The 21765-nt window shown below is 42.4% G+C and overlaps 2 protein-coding genes across 5 annotated transcripts; one reads left to right on the forward strand and one right to left on the reverse strand.

Moving 5' to 3' along the window:
• The first annotated feature begins 3993 nt into the window (after positions 1–3993).
• LOC106575208 (centrosomal protein of 70 kDa) lies at positions 3994–12209 on the forward strand. Of its 4 annotated transcripts, XM_014151550.2 has the most exons (17): positions 4006–4101; positions 4311–4330; positions 4522–4675; positions 4820–4919; positions 5398–5521; positions 8361–8541; positions 8825–9000; positions 9135–9194; positions 9321–9423; positions 9569–9735; positions 9877–9964; positions 10064–10234; positions 10462–10611; positions 10836–11004; positions 11648–11762; positions 11869–11948; positions 12039–12209. In XM_014151550.2, the coding sequence occupies exons 3-17, from the start codon at positions 4595–4597 to the stop codon at positions 12098–12100; spliced, it is 1827 nt and encodes a 608-aa protein (XP_014007025.2). In that variant the 5' UTR covers positions 4006–4101; positions 4311–4330; positions 4522–4594; the 3' UTR covers positions 12101–12209. The 4 variants fall into 4 exon arrangements, with proteins under 4 accessions (XP_014007028.2, XP_014007025.2, XP_014007026.2 ...); XM_014151553.2 differs by lacking the exon at positions 4522–4675 and having other exon boundaries at positions 3994–4101; XM_014151551.2 differs by lacking the exon at positions 4522–4675 and having other exon boundaries at positions 4817–4919.
• Positions 12210–13574: 1365 nt separating this feature from the next.
• On the reverse strand, positions 13575–21718 carry LOC106575209 (septin-10). Its single transcript, XM_014151556.2, has 10 exons — positions 21468–21718; positions 19106–19220; positions 18666–18861; positions 18196–18382; positions 17535–17696; positions 15294–15390; positions 15005–15173; positions 14716–14848; positions 14269–14453; positions 13575–13659 (listed from the first exon to the last, which is right to left on the reverse strand). Exons 1-10 carry the CDS (start codon positions 21492–21494, stop codon positions 13644–13646), a joined length of 1287 nt encoding a protein of 428 aa, XP_014007031.1. The 5' UTR covers positions 21495–21718; the 3' UTR covers positions 13575–13643.
• Between the last annotated feature and the right edge of the window lie 47 nt (positions 21719–21765).

Below are 21765 nucleotides of genomic sequence, written 5' to 3' on the forward strand. Positions count from 1 at the left end.
TGGCATGCTGACTGCAGGAATGTCCACTAGCGCTGTTGCCAGATATAGTACATTCGCAAAGTATTTGACTTTTTCCACATTTTGTTAGGTTACAGCCTTATTCTAAAATGCATTAAATTGTTTTCCCCCCCTCATCAATCTACACACAGTAACCCATAATGACAAGATCTAAAACAGTTTTAGAAATTTTAGCAAATTTCAGCAAAGTATTCAGACCCTTTACTCAGTACTTTATTGGAGCCCCTTTGGCAGCGATTACAGCCTCAAGTCTTCTTGAGTATGACTCTACAAGCTTGGCACACCTGTATTTGTGGAGTTTCTCTCATTTTTCTCTGAAGATCCACTCAAACACTGTCAGGTTGGATGGGCAACGTCGGTGCACAGTTATTTTCAGGTCTCTCCAGAGATGTTAGATCGGGTTCAAGTCCGGGCTCTGGCTGGGCCACTCAAGGACATTCAGAGACTTGTCCCGAAGCCACTCCTGCATTGTCTTGGCTGTGTGCTTTGGGTCGTTGTCTGGTTGGAAGGTGAGCCTTCGCCCCAGTCTGAGGTACTGAGCACTCGGGAGCAGGTATTCATCAAGGATCTCTCAATACTTTGCTCCGTTTCTTGTTTCTTGTTTGTCATGGTCTGAGAGTCTTTAGATGCCTTTTAGCAAACTCCAAGTGAGCTGTCATGTGCCTTTTACTGAGGAGTGGCTTCCATCTGGCCACGCTACCATAAAGGCTTGATTGGTGGAGTGCTGTAGTGCATTGTCCTTCTGGAAGGTTCCTCTATCTCCACAGAGGAACTCTGGAGCTCTGTTAGAGTAACCATCGGGTTCTTGGTCCCCTCCCTGACCAAGGCTCTTCTCCCCCGATTGCTCAGTTTGGCCGGGCGCCAGGTCTAGGAAGAGTCTTGGTGGTTCCAAGCTTCTTCCATTTAAGAACGATTGAGGACACTGTGTTCTTGGGAACCTTCAATGCTGCAGACATTTTTTGGTACCCTTCCCCAGAGATGTGCCTTGACACAATCCTATCTCGGAGCTCTACGGACAATTCCTTCGACCTCATGTCTTGGTTTTTGCTCTGACATGCACTGTCAAGTTTGGGACCATATATAGGCAGGTGTGTGCCTTTCCAAATCATGTCCAATCAATTGAATTTACCACAGGTGGACTCCAATAAAGATGTAGAAACATCTCAAGGATGATCAATGGAAACAGGATGCACCTGAGCTCAATTTCGAGTCTCAAAGCAAAGGTTCTGAATGCTTATGTAAATAAGGTATTTCAGGTTTTTTTTAAGTATAAATTTGCTTACATTTCTAAAAACCCGTTTTCACTTTGTCATTATGGGGTATTGTGTGTAGATTGATAAGGGAAGAAATGTATTTAATCAATTTTCGAATAAGGCTTTAACGTAACCAAATGTGGAAAAAGGGAAGGGGTCTGAATGCTTTCCTAATGCACTGTAATTTAATGTTAAATTCTCTACCATAAGCCTCCTCCAACGTCATTTTAGAGAATTTGGCAGTACCTCCAACCGACCTCACAACTGCAGACCACATGTATGGCATTGTGTGAGTGAGTGGTTTGCTGATGACAATGTTGTGAACAGAGTGCCATATGGCGGTGGTGGGGTTATGGTATGGACAGACATAAACTACGGACAACGAACACAATAGCATTTTATCGATGGCAATTTGAAGGCAGAGATACCATGACAAGATCCTGAGGCCCATTGTCTTGCCATTCACCCACCGCCATCACCTCATGTTTCAGCATAATAATACACTGCCTCGTTTCTCAAGGATCTGTACACAATTCCTGAAAGCTGAAAATGTTCCAGTTCTTTCCCAGCCTGCATACTCACCAGACATGTCACCGATTGAGCATGTTTGGGATGCTCTGGATTAACATGTACGACAGCGTGTTCCAGTTCCTGCCAATATCCACCAATTCGCACAGCCATTGAAGAGGAGTGGGACAACATTCCATAGGCCACAATCAACAGCCTGATCAACTCCATGCAAAGGAGATGTGTCATGCTGCCGACAGATGCATATCTGTATTACCAGTCATGTGAAATCCATAGATTAGGGCCTAATGAATTTATTTCAATTGACTGATTTCCTTATATGAACTGCAACTCAGTAAAATCTTTGAAATTGTTGCGTGTCGTGTTTATATTGTTGTTCCGTATATTTGATACCATTCCAATAATACCGCTCCAGCCATTACCACAAACCCTTCCTGCCCAATTAAGGTGCCATCAACCTCCTGTGCAGACGTTTATGATACACTGGTGTCATTTTGAGATTAGGTTATTTTGAGATTTATAGCAGATAGCTATATTCAACTGAAGCAAGTTTGACAAATTATGACACTTAATTCCTAAACTAAACTCAGCAAAAAAAGAAACGTCCCTATTTCAGGACCCAGTCTTTCAAAGATAATTCGTAAAAATCCAAATAACTTCACAGATCTTCATTGTAAAGGGTTTAAACACTGTTTCCCATGCTTCAATGAACCATAAACAATTAATGAACATGAACCTGTGGAACGATCGTCAAGACACTAACAGCTTACAGACGGTAGGCAATTAAGTCACAGTTATGAAAACTTAGGACACTAAAGAGGCCTTTCTACTGACTCTGCTGCAAGGAGGCATGAGGACTGCAGATGTGGCCAGGGCAATAAATTGCAATGACCGTACTGTGAGATGCCTAAGACAGCGCTATAGGGAGACAGGACGGACAGCTGATCGTCCTCGCAGTGGCAGACCACGTGTAACAACACCTGCACAGGATCGGTACATCCAAACATCACACCTGCGGGACAGGTACAGGATGGCAACAACAACTTCCTGAGTTACACCAGGAACGCACAATCCCTCCATCAGTGCTCAGACTGTCCGCAATAGGCTTAGAGAGGCTGGACTGAGGGCCTGTAGGCCTGTTGTAAGGCAGGTTCTCACCAGACATCACCGGCAACAATGTCGCCTATGAGCACAAACCCACCAACTCTGGACCAGACAGGAATGCTCTTCACTGACGAGTTGCGGTTTTGTCTCACCAGGGGTGATGGTCGGATTTGCGTTTATCGTTGAAGGAATGAGCGTTACACCGAGGCCTGTACTCTGGAGCGGGATCAATTTGGAGGTGGAGGGTCCATCATGGTCTGGGGCGGTGTGTCACAGTATCATCGGACCTAGCTTGTTGTCATTGCAAGCAATCTCAACGCTGTGCGTTACCGGGAAGACATCCTCCTCCCTCATGTGGTACCCATCTTGCAGGCTCATCCTGACATGACCCTCCAGCATGACAATGCCACCAGCCATACTGCTCGTTCTGTGCGTGATTTCCTGCAAGACAGGAATGTCAGTGTTCTACCATTGCCAGCGAAAAGCCCAGATCTCAATCCCATTGAGCATGTCTGGGACCTGTTGGATCGGAGGGTGAGGGCTAGGGCCATTCCCCCCCAGAAATGTCCGGGAACTTGCAGGTGCCTTGGTGGAAGAGTGGGGTAACATCTCACAGCAAGAACTGGCAAATCTGGTGCAGTCCATGAGGAGGAGATGCACTGCAGTACTTAATTTAGCTGGTGGCCACACCAGATACTGACTGTTACTTTTGATTTTGACCCCCCCTTTGTTCAGAGACAAATTATTCAATTTCTGTTAGTCACATGTCTGTGGAACTTGTTCCGTTTTTTTCTCAGTTGTTGAATCTTGATATGTTCATATAAATATTTACACATGTTAAGTTTGCTGAAAATAAACGCAGTTGACAGTGAGAGGACATTTGTTTCTTTGCTGAGTTTATTATGTTATATTCGACATCAGTAATTACCTGCGCAGCGTGAATGCAATCAAACGATATGGAACATATTTTAAGGTTGCTATGTTACGTTAGTGGAACGCAGAAACTAAACTCGCCCATGTCTGAGAAAAAATCTCGATTCACCAATCAAAATCCTACATGAACTATCCCCTACATTTTCCTTTATCTTATTGGTTGAAACGGACCACAATCGTTCCTATTTTACTTCCGCGCTGTTTGTTTGAAATTTGTAAACTGATATTTTTGGAGAAACCAATCATCACAACAAGCACATTCATGGTGAATATGCTAAGTCCGAACGTTATTGTAGGAAAGGAGTATTCAGAATGTTTTATGAATTATATATATTTTTTCTGAAACATGCAATACTTGGCTAACTAGCTAGCAACGTAGATTGCTAGCTAGCTAACAGTAGATAGCTAGCCTATGTGTTCAACGTCCCTGCTATCTCAGCTAGCTAGTAAACTAACCTATTTTCACCCCTGCAGGTGGAGAAGAGATGGAACAGGTATTACAACTATGTTTGTGTGTTGTCATGGTGGTCTCAAAGGGGGACCAAGTAATTTGATAACCCCATATAACGTTAGGTGTTGACTGGGGGAGGGTACAGTAGGAGGCTGACACACTCACACACCGACAGCCTCCTGTCAAATAGAAGATGGAGCAAGAGGAACGCTTAGAATGTATTTATCTCATCAGGAACAGACATGGTGGTGTGTATAGCCTAAAGTGTATAACATACTGAGGAGAGTCAGCGTTAGCCAGAGAGGAGATGGATAGGAAGAACACAAAAGCTGTGTTTCATTCAAGAGACGAGACATATGTGTTTCTGTGGACCTACAGCCAGTTTCAGGTAGAGCAGAGCTCATATTATGCATTGTATGCATTTAAAGAAAAAAAAAATTGGGAACAAACTGCATCATACTACATCCTTTGTGTGTTGTATTGTAATGGACCGTGTGATGTGGTGGTTTTGCTGTGTGTTTGGACCTAGCAGCAGGAGCAGACAGAGTGGGATGCTGTGAACAGACTCCTCCAGCACCATGGGTTCAAGCCGGTTCACTTTGCTGATCCCGTCGAGAATAAGAACCTTGCAGGTAATGGTTTAGTATGTTTTTGTATTATCTTCTTGCTGTAACATTCTGAACTGTCATATATTAGCTAATGTCTTAACTCACTTCTTGGATCATGTTGAACAAGTCTATAAGGAGGAGTGTTAATGCTTTAGACCGCTCAACATCTGTCGTGTTTCTGTGTGTGCAAATAATGAATCATTATTGGCTCTAGGTGTGCATCGTCTCATCTAAGTTAATACTCAAACTCACCCCTCTGTGTGATGAGCCTTTTCCCAAAGGGAAACCATTTGGTGCACGCATTGCTCCTGTTCTGCTTATTGGTTCTTCTATATCCAGTAGGCTGCCAGCCAGGGTCTCAATGTTTCTGGCTAGTTTTCTCAATGTTATTTAGTGAGGCACTGGTCATGGTACCAAACAATATAGGGCTATAAGTAAAAAGAACTGGAAGGAAAATGGAAATTAAGATATTCTACTTTAATGTGTGTTATCTTGGTCATAGACTTGGTTCTTCTGGAGAAGAAGTCGGCCTGTGACATCAGGACTATGCTGCGGACGATGCTTACAGACTCGGAGAGGAGACAGACCTTGATTCAGGAGCTCATCCAGTCCAACAACCAACTTAAGTAAATAGTTATATACAGTTGAAGTCAGAGGTTTACATACACCTTAGCCAAATACATTTTAACTCAGTTTTTTCACAATTCCTGACATTTAATCCTAGTAAAAATTCCCTGTCTTAGGTCAGTTAGTATCACCACTTTATTTTAAGAATGTGAAATGTCAGAATAATAGTAGAGAGAGTGATTTATTTCAGCTTTTATTTCTTTCCTCACATTCCCAGTGGGTCAGAAGTTTACATACACTCAATTAGTATTTGGTAGCATTGCCTTTAAATTGTTTAACTTGGGTCAAAAGTTTCAGGTAGCCTTCCACAAGCTTCCCACAATAAGGTGGGTGAATTTTGGCCCATTCCTCCTGACAGTGCTGGTGTAACTGAGTCAGGTTTGTAGGCCTCCTTGCTCACACACGCTTTTTCAGTTCTGCCCACAAATTTTCTATAGGATTTAGGTCAGGTCAGGGCTCCAATACCTTGACTTTGTTGTCCTTAAGCCATTTTGCCACAACTTTGGAAAGTTGTCCATTTGGAAGACCCATTTACGACCAAGCTTTAACTTCCTGACTGATGTCTTGAGATGTTGCTTCAATATATCCACATAATTGTTCTACCTCATGATGCCATCTATTTTGTGAAGTGCACCAGTCCCTCCTGCAGCAAAGCACCCCCACAACATGATGCTGCCACCCCCATGCTTCACGGTTGGGATAGTGTTCTTCGGCTTGCAAGCTTCCCCCTTTTTCCTCCAAACATAATGATGGTCATTATGGCCAAACAATTCTATTTTTGTTTCATCAGACCAGAGGACATTTCTCCAAAAAGTACAATCTTTGTCCCCATGTGCAGTTGCAAACCGTAGTCTGTCTTTTTTATGGCGGTTTTGGAGCAGTGGCTTCTTCCTTGCTGAGCGACCTTAAGGTTATGTCGATATAGGACTCGTTTTACTGTGGATATAGATACTTTTGTACCTGTTTCCTCCAGCATCTTCACAAGGTACTTTGCTGTTGTTTTGGGATTGATCTGCACTTTTTGCACCAAAGTACGTTAATCTCTAGGAGACAGAACACGTCTCCTTCCTGAGCGGTATGATGGCTGCCTGGTCCCATGGTGTTTATACTTGCGTACTATTGTTTGTACAGATGAACGTGGTCCCTTCAGGCGTTTGGAAATTGCTCCCAAGGATGAACCAGACTTGTGGAGGTCTACAATGTTTTTTCTGAGGTCTTGGCTGATTTCTTTTGATTTTCCCATGATGTCAAGCAAAGAGGCCCTGAGTATGAAGGTAGACCTTGAAATACATCCACAGGTACACCTCCAATTGACTCAAATTATGTCAATTAGCCTATCAGAAGCTTCTAAAGCCATGACATCATTTTCTGGAATTTTCCAAGCTGTTTAAAGGCACAGTCAATTTTGTGTATGTAATTTTCAGACCCACTGGAATTGTGATACAGTGAATTATATGTGAAATAATCTGTCTGTAAATAATTGTTGGAAAAATGACTTGTGTCATGCTCAAGGTAGATGTCCTAACCAATTTGCCAAAACTATGGTTTGTTAACAAGAAATTTGTGGAGTGGTTGAAAAACGAGTTTTAATGACTCCAACCTAAATGTATGTAAACTTCTGACTTCAACCGTAGTTATATAATTCATATTAAATAGTTATATTTTTTTTATCATTTGAGACACTCATGGACATGCAGAACATTGCTTTTCCAGTATGTAGGAAACCTTACTTCTTGAAGCCTAATATTTTTGAACCCTCAATTATTTGATCCTGTTTCTCACCTCTTTAAACATTCCTCCATCACCTTATATGATTATTAGAATAACCTCCATGTCAGAAATAAATGTTTTTTGGCAGGTCTGTGGTTCATCCATCTACCTAATAATGTAGATCCATGATCATTTTTCAGCCAGCTGTTGTCACACAATAGTCTTAGTGGACATGAGTAGTAAGCCTAATACAGTGAGACCGAGTGGGGTAAGAGGTAGATGGGGCCGGCTTCCACCAGCTGCTCAGCCAGCAAGTGTTAACCATTGGGGCGTGACGGAGGGAGATCACCTAGCCTGAACATCAATCTATCACCATGTTAAGCCTGTCTGTCAGAGACCCTCTCTTTTAGCCTGGAATTCAATCTGATATGGTATTTTTTCCCCCAAAACATCAGTTTGGATTCCAGGCTACCTCACTTTACCTTCTCTCCTGGAAAGATAATAGATGGTTTTTGGCTGTGTTTTTCTAGGACAGCTTATTGATATATCTGACGACTCAATATATGATTGAAATTGGATTTTATATATTTCATATTGCACAGATGATCACTTGAATAATTATGTATATCCTCTTAACCATAATTTCCTGTGAAAGATCTTCTGTTTGATATGTACTTACCCCAGTTAGTTCAATATAACCCTCTTCAATTTATATTATTATTATCCAATTAAACAGGAGGGTGGCAGGTAGCTTAGCGGTTAAGCGCGTTGGGCCAGTAAACCGAAAAGTTGCTGGTTCAAATCCGGAGCCGACTAGGTGAAAAATATTTTCTGTGCTCTTGAGCAAGGCACTTCACCCTAATTGGTCCTGTAAGTCTCTCTGGATAAGAGCGTCTTGCTAAATGACAAATGTAAATGTAGGATTACATAGAATTTAATGATCTTATTATATATTCAAATGGACTATTATCTATCATTTAGTAAGGGTTAATTGTGTGTCCCAAAGGAATAGTAGCAATGCTTCAGTGTGACATTTCTGTATTTGCGTTGCTTTACAATTATCTGTATTGTATCATAATCCATTAGACCTGCCAGCTTTAAGTAAAGTGTTACCGATGTTTGTTCCAGAGAGGAGGCTCAGCAGCACGTTAGCCGCGCTGCCCGTCAGTCCCAGAGGGTGTCCGAGTTGGAGGGAGTTCTGGACGGGGTGAAGAGCAAGCTGCAGGACCTGGAAGATAGTTACATTGGCAAGGCCGTGCAGCAACACAGCAAAGTGCACCAACTTCAGCACGACAAGAGAGATGCACAGGTAGGTGGTGCCCTGGAAATAACAAGGGCTGGTTTACCGGCAGACACAGTCTCGTCCTGGACTAAGAAGAGCTTTCAATGAAGATTCTCTATTCACCATGTTTTTTAGTCCAGGTCAAGGCTTAATCTGTGTCTGGGGAACTGGCTACAAGAGTTGGGCAGTTTATTTTTTTTCTCCAACAGCACATGGTATCCCCTGATTGTACTGGGGATTATGATTATACTGTAATTATACTGTAATAGTCTTATCTTGTTGTTTTGTTTGTCTGCTCTGCCGCTGGTAGAAACGCTGCCAGGGCCTGGAGCAGAAGCTGTCTGAGGAGAAAGATGTGGCTTCCCAGCTGCAGAGGAAGCTCTACTTCACTGTGACAGAGGAAGAGAAGCGGGTTGCTAGGCAGAACCAGGTGTTTCAGCAGATCCACAAGAGATCAGCTCGGACCAACTCACCAGTGGACCAGCAGTAAGACAAACCGCTGCTGTCGTTAAGACCATAGATTAGGATTCATAATACAGCATTTTACCCTTACTTGACTAAATTATTACAGATTTATGGCTGGATGTTATAGGATTTCAAATACCTTTCTTTTCTATCAGGGTGTTGGATGTAATTGACATCTATGAGGCCCAAATGGAACAGCTCCGCAATGATATGAAGTAAATATTGTACACAATCTCTTATTTTCAATGTTTTGCTTCATTTTTATGACAACACCCTTTCTCACTGTAAGACTAAAGAAAAGTAGACTGATGTCACTAACCAACCTTTACTTCTTCCCTCAGGTCTCTCAAAGGAGAGTCTGGGGCATCACAAACATCTGACCAATCGCAGAGCAGCCTGAGAAGCACCACTGGGGTCTCCCCCAATCACAAAGCTCTCCTGAAGGTGACTTCCTGTACTTTTCTAACATGATGAACACCAGAACTCTTCATGGTTCTGGATGACTTTTCTTGAACAGTGTAACGACTGTCCCTCTTCCCCACAGTCCATGATCATGATCATAGTTCCGAATCTTTCTTCTCCCCAATAGTCCTATCAGGAACAGTTAAAGGACACCAAAGCTCAGAGGGTGGAGCTTAGGAATGAAATTCAGCAGTTGAAGCAAGACTTGGAATCTAGGCCCACAGTGAAAGAGCTGAAGTCCTACAAAGAACAACTGAGACGCATGGACAGACTTATTCAACAGAATAACATGAGGTGGGAAAACATTACGCAACTGTCATTCTTGGATACAAGGAGCACCACAGCTTAACCTCACAGTTAACCCCTTCCTTACCTTAACCTAGAGCGCTGCCTGTCCTATTGGTAGTCATATCATCTCCTTTACCTCCACCACAGGTCTGCTCGGGAGTTTAAAGAAGAGGGTGCTGCTCTGAGTAACCAGGAGGTGGCGAAGGCAAGGGCCTTGGCTGCCAGACACGAGAAGGTATATCTCCCCTTGTCTAAAGCAGGAGCGAGTATCAACTCACTTTACTTTGTTTTTGATTCAGACTTTGCTGGACTATTTGCCGTGCCTGACTTTCAGGTTCTGAATGACATCAGAGCGCTTTTGACTACTTCCGGGGCTCCACTGAGGCTCTATAGAGCGAGGCCATCAACCAGCCATCAGCTGTCCAACAGGGCCTCAGAGATGGTCGAGTTTGACGAACTCCTCTCCACTCTGGAGATGTGGGCTGACCAACTGGCTTCACTGAAGGTGAGAGCTGACTGTCTATAAAGCGCATCTAACATGTATGCAGCCAGGTCCAATGGTCCAGTGTCAACTTGCCCTGTCACTGCAAGCCAGAGAGTTTAGGAGCTCTTCATATCTTCAACATCTCAGTTTTCTGTGATATGTATGGCTAGAATAGGCTACTTTAACTAAGTTTGTTTACCATTGTCTGTAGTCTAGAGACCCATGTCTTTGTCTCTCTGTGTGCTTAGGACCTGCACTGTGCCCTGAGTAAGTTGATGCTGAGACTGTTACCATGGCAGCCAGCAGGCGCTAATAGTCTTATGGAAAGTGTTCGAGTGGAGGACCTTATGCTATTGGTGGACACTCTGCTAGAGGAGACCAACTCTGGGGAGGATAAGGTTTGTAGTCCTGGCTTACAGCAGTGAATGGAGTAACCATGGAAATTACATCTCAACTTTAGATAATGCAAAACATTATACCTCGGCACATTTCTCATGTACAATGTTAGTGATACAGCGATATCAGAATTCTCCGATTCTTGTTCTTAATAAAATGTTATGAAAAGTTACGTTGTGTGTATTGGTGAAAGTCGAACTCTTTATGTGAAACTAACTCTAACCAGGTGTTGAGGAGCCCCACTAAGAACACTCTCCAGTCCATGGTGTCCCACTTCCAGAAGCTGTTTGATATAACCTCCCTCAGCGGGGTGTATCCACGTATGAACGAGGTCTACACCAGGCTTGGGGAGATGACCAACGCTATGAGGAACCTGAGGGACATCCTGGCCCTGGGTAGGACTGTCTGTCTACAACTCATTTTAGCTATTCTACAGCACCATTAGGGAAAGGGGGATACCTAGTCAGTTTTACAACTGAATGCCTTCTTTGTCCATTTATTTCCCAAAGAGGTGCGGGGTGCTGCCTTAATCGACATCCACGTCTTCGGCGCCCGATAGCGCATACTGTACTGGTCAATTCATGTTCTCCAGAACAACAATATAAATGTAATATGCAACAAGGTTTTACTGAGCTACAGTTCATACAAGGAAATCATTAAATTGAAGTAAGTCCATTAGGCCTTAATCTATGAATTTCACATGACTGGGAATATAGATATGCATCGGTTGGTCACAGATACCTTAACTGCACATTGTACAGTGGCCTTTTATTGTCCCCAGCACAAGGTGCACTTGTGTAATGATCATGCTGTTTGATATGCCACACCTATCAGGTGGATGGATTATCTTGTCAAAGGATAAATGCTCACTAACAGGGATGTAAACAAATGTGAGAGAGAAGCTTTTTGTGCGTATGGAACATTTCTGGGATCTTATTTCAGCTCATGAAACCAACACTTGACATGTTGCGTTTATTTTTGTTCAGTGTACTTGGTTGAGGGATGTTATTCCTTTCCCACTTCTAAATTTAATTTCAGATGACAGAGCGCCCCCTAGTGCGGTGGTAAACCAGGTAGCCAGTCTGGTCAACTCCCCAGAGGCCACGGTTGGCCACGAGCTCCACGTCCTCCTGGGAACCAGTGATATTGACAGGTACCAGCAGCAATTGCCAGAAATGATTTTGTTTTATTCTGTGTAATGTTGTCTTACTGTTATAAAATTAGCCTAGTGCCTGGGGTTAAATATGTGCGCTTGTCAGTATTATTTTGAAGGTAAAGGAACATGAGGAGTTCTTCCCTGCATTCTACTTTCTGGTTCAGGAGCTGCTCCAGACTCTAGGTAAGGAGACGTTGCCATCCAATAATGCATTTTGTTTGAAATCGTTTACTGATCATGTGGTTAGTACGTCCATTTTGGTTGATCTTTCAGATGTTGACTGTCTGGATGACATCATGCCCGTTCTGAGGTCACTAAAGTCAAGAGCAGAGTAACACTGGTGCTTTGTAATTATGTAACATGCCTTTGTTTTGTGTATTTGCTGCAGTGATTTTATGGCGTTCTACTTTTGATATGTAAATAAACAGTTAATACCTCTTCCAACAACATCTCTTCAATTCATTAGTACAGTGAAATAACGACATGTTACCGGTATGTATGACAAACATAATATCATGTTTTATTTTTGGTGATATAAACCCTTCCTTCTCCACACCTAAGAACAAACCTCAGTTCATATGAGAGTTAAGAAAAAAGCTGTGTACAAAAATATTGTAGAATTAAAAAAAAAAAAAATAATTACACAGCTAAGTTATTTTCAAAGCTATGCTTTCTGAGAGGGAAAATATGTCTGGCAATTATCACGTCAATCATTCCACACACACGACATACTATTTTTAAGCAATAAGGCCCAAAGAGGTGTGGTATATGGCCAATATACCACGGCTAAGGAATGTTCACACGTACAACGCAACGTGGAGTGCCTGGACACAGCCCTTAGCCGTGGTATATTGGCAATATACCACGAGGTGCCTTATTACTATTATAAACTGGTTTCCAACGTAATTAGAGCAATTAAAATAAAATTGTCATACCCGTGGTATACGGTCTCATACCACGGCTGTCAGCCAATCAGGGCTCAAACCACCCAGTTTATGATGCATGACGGTTCTTTACAATGTTGAAACCATTTGACGTAGTGTTCTATTCAGAAAGGTCATGGAGCAAAACAAAACACGGTTTCACTCTTCACAAATTAATTACCATGTCAGCCGCTGCTTCACTCTTTAGCGTTTAAATAAAATACAAGGAAGGTTAACTGTGGCAGTAAGGCACACAATAAGTGTTTTTAAAAAGTAATTTCAATAATACCTCAGTGATTGGAATGTAACACATGCATATAACTTAGCTCTGGTCCGGGTCGTCGGTGCGTGTTCCTCCACTAATGTAACATGAGGAAGGAACGTCCTGGACCAGAGCTCGGTATTACTATAGATGGAATCCATCCAGAAACCCATGAGTCTACAATAATAATGCATAGAATAAATATCAAGCTATATAATACACACTAGTGGTGAACAGCATATTTTAAAAAGACATGCAAATATATATTCTACTATCTGCAGAATTAAAGTTGAACAAGTTCAAGTCAAGTTTCCACACATTATCTGATATCCCATTAAAGTGAATGCTCAAGACAACTAAGAGATTGGACAATTAAATACATCTTGAATGTCAATGTACTGTTGACCAACAAACATTGTATTTCTGTTTGGTGTGAAGTACAGTATTTTCAATGATAACCCTAACCAGACCTTGATCATTTGGCGCCCTCTAGCTGTAGAAGTGAAAAGTAAAGTAATACAAAGGGTTACCAGTATTAAAAAGAGAATTATCAATACTCTGGCTGGGATTTGACTAACAACATTGGTGATTTGACTAAGGCAAACAATGACGACTATCGGTAAATGTATTCCATTTTGTATTTATTTGTCTTCTGTCTGTCTGATGGGAGGGGGTCTTTGTCCATTTATTTCTTCACATGAACCCAGAGCTAAAGACCCAATGAAAAAGAAGAAATCGAGTCAATAATTTAGAGATCTGTGTCACTACATAACACACATCTATACTCATTAACTAAGCTTTCCTATCAACTGTCAAATCAATAGTTTCTTCTTATCTAAAAAAAAAAAAAAATTTCTTTATACCCTGCTTCCCTCCCTATCATCTCACTGACTTCACAGGTTTCTGAAGCAACTGTTGTGGTTTTGGTTAGTAGCCTCGTCACAAGTTAACTTAACATCCTTAGCTTCCATCTCTAGGCTCCTGTCAATCAGAAATACAATCACACTGATGAACTAAAATGACTGTATAATGCCTGCAGTACACACACACACAATATACAATTCTGGTGTACATTCATTTTTGTTAGTCTCTGCACATGCATCATGAAATTGAGGGGAAATAAGTTATAATTGAATTAGGATAGATTTTGTGTGTAATAGAGCTTTGAGCTATCCAAAACATTTCAGCAATAAACATCTTGGAAGGGAATTAAGTTTCAGGACGGCCGTTTATTTTACAATAACATACCTCTTGCGGTCTTTGTCCTTTTTGCAACCATTTAGGCCTATGTGATTAAGTATCAAAACTGGTATCTTACTTTTTACGGTCTTTGTCCTTCTTGAGGTTGGCGTTAGTGTTGAAGGACTGGCCTTGGAGCAGCTCGGTAGCTGTTTTCTTCTTGCTGAAGGTGTTGATCTCGTCCTCCAGAGACCTTCTCTTCTCATCCAGCTTGCTCTTCTCCTCAGAGTGCAGTCTCTTCAGCTGCTCAAACTTACCTTGCAACTGAGGGAAAACAAAGGTTTTTTTTTTTTAAATACCTCGAATTTCTAGTGCTTTTCTAAAAACACAAAAGACGCCTCTCGCGAGGATCTCTTCAACCAAAAATACATTCATTTAATATGGGTTTTCTGTGATGATTTCCCCTACTAATGATTAGTTACAAATCATGAGTCTTTGAAAGCCACGTCTACACCTATATGTCTCTTGCTGACCTGTATAGCATGCTGTCACAGTAGGACACCATGTGTGTGTGTGTGTCCAGTACCTCTCTCTCAGCTTCCTTCAGCTCAGTCTCCTTCTCCTTGACTCTCTGGACAAACATCTGCCTCATCTCCTCCTCTCTCCGCTGCAAATCTCCCAGGAACTCGTGACGCTTGGCTTCATAGGTCTCCTGCAGGCTGTAGACCCACACGGTTTAAAACAAAAAATGTACAGCCTCCTCTCACTGTATAATGTTGAATGTTTTTCCACAGACCTTTTAATCTATGCATCTCATCTGGTTATCACAGGCCCAAAATGATGATAACCGTGCGTGCACACTGCTCTCTCCGTACCTGACTGGCTTGCTCTCTGGGTTTGTGTCTGTGAATCCCATCTCCTCCAGTTTGCAGCGGCGGTAGAGCTCGTAGTGGCGCGTGTGGGTCTGCTCCCTCAGGTCCTCCATGTTCACACAGATCAGCATCTCCCTCAGCTTCACAAAGTCACAGTGGTTCTCATTCTCCACTGAAACAAGACAGACAGACCTTTACCTCCTGGCATTTGTACTGCAGAGCCATAGACACTTCACTTGAAAGAAAGCCAGCTGTAAGCCTGAAGCCTACATGGTAAAACAGGTTTGCCTACCTTGCACCACACCCCAGGGATACTGCCGAGCTTTGACCATTTTATTTCCAATCTTCACCTCCTCTGAGCTCCCCACAACAGCAAAAGGCAGGATACCCTGACATTAGCAAACAGATCATAGAAAACACGGAGTACATTTACATGCACACTAAGTCAATAAAATGATTTTGGCAGTAGGTTAAGTATGGCATTAGTCATGTAAACACCTTACTCGGCTTATCTTAAAATCAGAGTATGGTCAAAAATCAAAGAAAGCATACGCTAGGGTTGGACGGTATATCCTAATTTACCATATACCGGTATTGATACATGGACTGTTTCTTCTTCTATGTTTGTTAAATGTGATATGCGACTCGTCTCCCTCCCTCGCCAATATGTCGATGCCGTTTTCCACTTTGCTTCTTAATATAAATCAAAATCAAATACATTTACATTTGTCACATTCACAAGCGTTCTATAATTACACTATTCGTTTGTGTATATTACTGTCTGCAAACAGAGTTTGCCTTTACTTAGCAAATGTTTTTATTGTTAGCCGCTGGCTAGCTAATAAATGTACTGAGTCAGAGCAAAAATAGCTAGCAAATACACCCTGATACCAGTGCTGTCGTAGGCCTAAATCAGCATGTTTATTTATTTAATTGAATATCTGAAACATGCAGTGAAGCCGCTCAACAACTACATCCTACCAGTCATCCAACAGATTCCCATTCAGACAGACAGACAGAAGCATCCAGGGTCAATGCCCTGCTCAAGGTCACGTTGACAGATCTACCACCAAAAAACGTGAACCCGAACCCTCCAAGATCCCCCCCACAGTTCCCCAATAGCTGTCCCTCAACCATCCTAGACCCCTCCTACAGTCCCCCCCAAGAAGAAAAATACAATCAATTCCATTCCCCACCCCCAAGAACCCCCCAATGCACCAACAACCAAGAGAATCAACTAAAGAGAAAAGACAGAAGAAAACAGCAAACATTTTAAAACACAAAAACAACATGAAGGACAAATGAAATCATAACAGCAATGCCAACTGTATATGTTTGTGTGCATGTCTGGCACTATTACATGTGTGCGCGTGTTCTTGTATGCGTTTATTTGAATGAGTGTGTGTGTGTATATGCATGTGTACAAACACCTGCACGGCATCAGCCTCAGGCAAACCGGCATTAGCTGTAAAAACACTGCCCCTCAGTGTCATTCAAACGTACTTTTAATTATGTTTTATTTAGACTTTATTTTATTTATTTTTTTTATCTCCCACACAACAACTCCACTCCCACTTGTCTCCAATTCCACATCCCAACCCTCAGCTTCCCTCAGCCCATCCCATCTATCTCTGCTGGCCACCCACTTCCTGTTTCAACCCATCCCAACCCTCAGGTTCCCTCAGCCCATCCCATCTATCTCTGCTGGCCACCCACTTCCTGTTTCAACCCATCCCAACCCTCAGGTTCCCTCAGCCCATCCCATCTATCTCTGCTGGCCACCCACTTCCTGTTTCAACCCATCCCAACCCTCAGGTTCCCTCAGCCCATCCCATCTATCTCTGCTGGCCACCCACTTCCTGTTTCAACCCATCCCAACCCTCAGGTTCCCTCAGCCCATCCCATCTATCTCTGCTGGCCACCCACTTCCTGTTTCAACCCATCCCAACCCTCAGGTTCCCTCAGCCCATCCCATCTATCTCTGCTGGCCACCCACTTCCTGTTTCAACCCATCCCAACCCTCAGGTTCCCTCAGCCCATCCCATCTATCTCTGCTAGCCACCATCTTCGGGTTTCTACGCAACATATATCTTTCAACTATGCTGTGATGTTTAACGTACAATTTCAATCTAATCGAATAGAATCCAGATTGCGAGTTGAAGGTAAATACTTTTACTAAGAGCATTAGTAATTGACTGACCCGGTCTCTCCAGATCTCCTAACAGTACTATTTCTAGGGTCAATTTTAGATCAATGCTATGCATTTTCAGCCATTCCTGAACCTGAGACAGGCTACCTGAGGGCAATACCAAAACAAAATGGTCTGTTGATTCTGTATCCTCACAACAAAATCTGCAGAGCTTCGATGATTTTATGCCCCAAATATTCAACATTTTGTTGGTGGCGAGAATTCTATATAATAATTTTAGCTGAGAGGAATGGAATTCCACTGTGAGGAATGGAATTGGGCAGAGAGCCTGAAAGATGCCAAGGGATGTGTTGGCTGGAGCCAAGGGAATGTTCTACAACTCACATTCATGGCAGTGTTGATCTTGGAGACCGTCTCGTCGTCAGTAGGGAACTGGTAGATCTGGACACCGTTACTGACCAACTCACTCATGATCTTGATCTTAAACTTGTGGAGCTCGCTCTTGGAGATGGTGTCTGCTTTGGCGATGACAGGAATGATGTTGACCTACAAAGAAATACACAGGTTGTCTTATAAATAATAGATTTTCTTTCCGGATTGACATTTATTCCCTCAAGAATCAAACAGGACATATCGTTCATTTTACAAGTAGAAACAAATTCCTTTTGTGAAAGAACAATACTGTAAAACATACAACTAAAGCACAGTCAGGACAGACTTCTGTGATTGCCCAATGGCTGAACTAAGTCAACATTCTACTTTGTCAGACTTGTTCAGTCCTGTCACAGTAACACAGTAGTAATTACTCATCATGCAACTCCCAGTTTTTACCAACCGCCATGACACTTCCTAAACTGCCCAAATACTCCATAACACTAAATAAAATGAAAAACACCCCCTTAATTAATTCTACATTTAAACACAACAACAATTATGACATTTTTTCCCCTCATATTTATATACTAATGCTGTAGAACTGTGCCAGAAAAAAAAATAGAGAAAAAAAATGCAATATTGACAGCTTCTTTTAGTTTTAGGCCCTCACTTTGCTGTCCAGTTTCTTCATGGTGACCAGGTCCAGGGACTTGAGAGAGTGTCCTGAAGGGGCGATGAAGTAGAGACAGGCATGGATACGGGAGTCGTGGTAGTTGTGGAGGGACCGCTTGATCTTCAACTCCTCCTGTAGATACGACTCGAACTGGGTGTCAATGTAGTCCACAACATGCTGGTAGCTGCCGAAGGAAACATTCAGAGAGCAGATATTCCATCAGAAGTTGTGTAGCGCATGTGGTAAAACAAGTTATTTGTGGTGGATAGAAAGACAAAATAATGTGTTTTTGTTTTGTCATTCAGCATCAGGGTCATATTCGGTAGGGCATAGGCTACGGTCGCAAAACGTTTACGAAACGGAACACTAAAACAAGGATTTCTTAAGTTATCGGACAAGTTCAGGTAGGCGGTTAGGTTTGGTGCCTAATGAATACGACCCAGATATCATGACTGCACTTCTCTCACCTCTCCTGCTTGTTCATCTGGTCCCCAAAGCCCACTGTGTTGACGATGGTCAGCTTGAGCCGCACGTTGCTCTCCTGCAGGTCATAGGTCTGCGCTCGCAGCTTCACCTTGGGCTCGAAGTGAGAAGACTCAAAGTTCTCAAAGTTAGTGTTGAACAGTGTGTCCATTAGGGTGGATTTGCCAATACCCGTTTCGCCTGGATCGTGAGGGGAAATACTGTTTGCTAATCTTTGTGATAACATTGCTTTGTAAAATTAGGGTCAAACTTGAGGAAAATGAAAAATACATTTTAGACAGTTCCAAAGAATGACATTGAGGATTCTGGGCACAAGTCCAGAATAAATGAATTGAAAGGAAACGGGCCCCAAAAAATGTCCATCTAAAAAGGGGATACTTGTCTGGTGGCTGAACTTTTAATGTAACATCACAACATTACTCACCAATACAGAGGATATTGAAGCAGAAACCTTGACATGTTGATTTGTTGACCAGCTGGTGAGGTAGGCTGTCGAAGCCAACATGGCCAGACAAGGACAGGGGCCGGGCATTTTTGTCCTGTTATAGGGAGACATATACTGAGTTGGCCTAATGTTAGGCTATGACAATAGCTTGGACTGGTTAACATAGGAATATAAGATAATTTACCTATGTTTTCATTGTGTGTACAGTCGTGGCCAAAAGTTTTGAGAATGACACAAATATACATTTTCAAAGTCTGCTGCCTCAATTTGTATGATGGCAATTTGCATATACTCCAGAATGTTATGAAGAGTGATCAGATGAATTGCAAATAATTGCAAAGTCCCTCTTTGCCCCAAAAACATTTCCACTGCATTTCAGCCCTGCCACAAAAGGACCAGCTGACATATCAGGGATTATCTCGTTAACACAGGTGTGAGTGTAGACAAGGACAAGGCTGGAGATCACTCTGTCATGCTGATTGAGTTCGAATAACAGACTGGAAGCTTCAAAAGGAGGGTGGTGTTTGGAATCATTGTTCTTCCTCTGTCAACCATGGTTACCTGCAAGGAAACACGTGCCGTCATCATTGCTTTGCACAAAAAGAGCTTCACAGGCAAGGATATAGCTGCCAGTAAGATTGCACCTAAATCAACCATTTATCGGATCATCAAGAACTTCAAGAAGAGTGGTTCAATTGTGTGAAGAAGGCTTCAGGGCGCCCAAGAAAGTCCAGCAAGCGTCAGGACCGTCTCCTAAAGTTGATTCAGCTGCAGGATTGGGGCACCACCAGTACAGAGCTTGCTCAGGAATGGCAGCAGGCAGGTGTGAGTGCATCTGCACACACAGTGAGGTGAATACTTTTGGAGGATGGCCTGGTGTCAAGAAGGGCAGCAAAGAAGCCACTTCTCTCCACGAAAAACATCAGGGACAGACTGATATTCTGCAAAAGGTACAGGGATTGGACTGCTGAGGACTGGGGTAAAGTCATTTTCTCTGATGAATCCCCTTTCTGATTGTTTGGGGCATCCGGAAAAAAGCTTGTCCGGAGAAGACAAGGTGAGCGCTACCATCAGTCCTGTGTCATGCCAACAGTAAAGCATCCTGAGACCATTCATGTGTGGGGTTGCTTCTCAGCCAAGGGAGTGGGCTCACTCACAATTTTTCCTAAGAACACAGCCATGAATAAAGAATGTTACCAACACATCCTCTGAGAGCAACTTCTTCCAACCATCCAGGAACAGTTTGGTGACGAACAATGCCTTTTCCAGCATGATGGAGCACCTTGCCATAAGGCAAAAGTAATAACTAAGTGGCTCGGGGAACAAAACATCGATATTTTGGGTCCGTGGCCAGGAAACTCCCCAGACCTTAATCCCATTGAGAACTTGTGATCAATCTTCAAGAGGCAGGTGGACAGGTGGACAAACAAAAACCCACAAATTCTGACAAACTCCAAGCATTGATTATGCAAGAATGGGCTGCCATCAGTCAGGAGTTAATTGACAGCATGCCAGGGCGGATTGCAGAGGTCTTGAAAAAGAAGGGTCAACACTGCAAATATTGACTCTTTGCATCAACTTCATGTAATTGTCAATAAAAGCCTTTGACACTTATGAAATGCTTGTAATTATACGTCAGTATTCCATAGTAACATCTGACAAAAATATCTAAAGACACTGAGGCAGCAGACTTTGTGAAAATTAATATTTGTGTCATTCTCAAAACCTTTGGCCACGACCGTACACTACTTACCCATACAAGGCTACATGTTCATTTGTCTACAGTACACACAAATATTTATCTATTTCTATGAATGACACCCTACCTGACCTGTCCCTTTCTTTACTGACACTGATTGTGGATAGACCTGGAAAGGCTGGAGAAACCAGATCAGTTTCAGCTAGCACACAAAGTTAACTTTCACTGGCTGCCACATCGGCAAACTAACCCATGCGTTGGCAAACTAGAGAGACAGATCATGGCTAATTTTGTTCTATGTGCATTTCATATATTAATTCTTGCTCAAAGGGCGTAAACAAGTACCAGCAGTAAAACCTTGCTTTTTAGGAACTCTAGTTGGAGCTACGCTGTTAGCCACATAGCTAGCTTGAAAGTGAAAAAGTTACTGAATCAGTTCCAGGTCGTCTTATTGCGATCATGCTGTGCAGACGGTCCGATCTCACAACGCCCAGATAAGTGTTTACCTTTCAGGATTACGCAGCGCGACAGCAATAAAGACGACCAGGAACGTAACCATGCTAACTAGCAAGCTAAACGTTCCGTAAGTTTTACAACTGTAGATATACATTATTTAGCGATTAAATTAAACACAACAATTACCCCCTGAGCAACATCCGACGTAGTCATCTCGGAATAAAGCAGCTAATAGCTACAAATACTAACAGGCTGTAAAGAAAATAGGCTCAAACTAAAAACGTTGAAAAATCGACTACATACGTAGCCATGAAAGGAATGTAGGCTTGCACACTTTTTTTTCATGGCTGGGGAGACACGAGTGACAGTTATAGTTTATTTTGTTAAACACAAACATATATATTAAGTACTACATCTTCTGATTTTGTTGTATGTATTAATCAAATTCTGAGTACCGAGTAGTTATTTTGAACTGCAGGATTGT

This window comes from Salmo salar, chromosome ssa17 (genome assembly GCF_905237065.1).
Source record: "Salmo salar chromosome ssa17, Ssal_v3.1, whole genome shotgun sequence".
Lineage (NCBI taxonomy): Eukaryota > Metazoa > Chordata > Actinopteri > Salmoniformes > Salmonidae > Salmo > Salmo salar.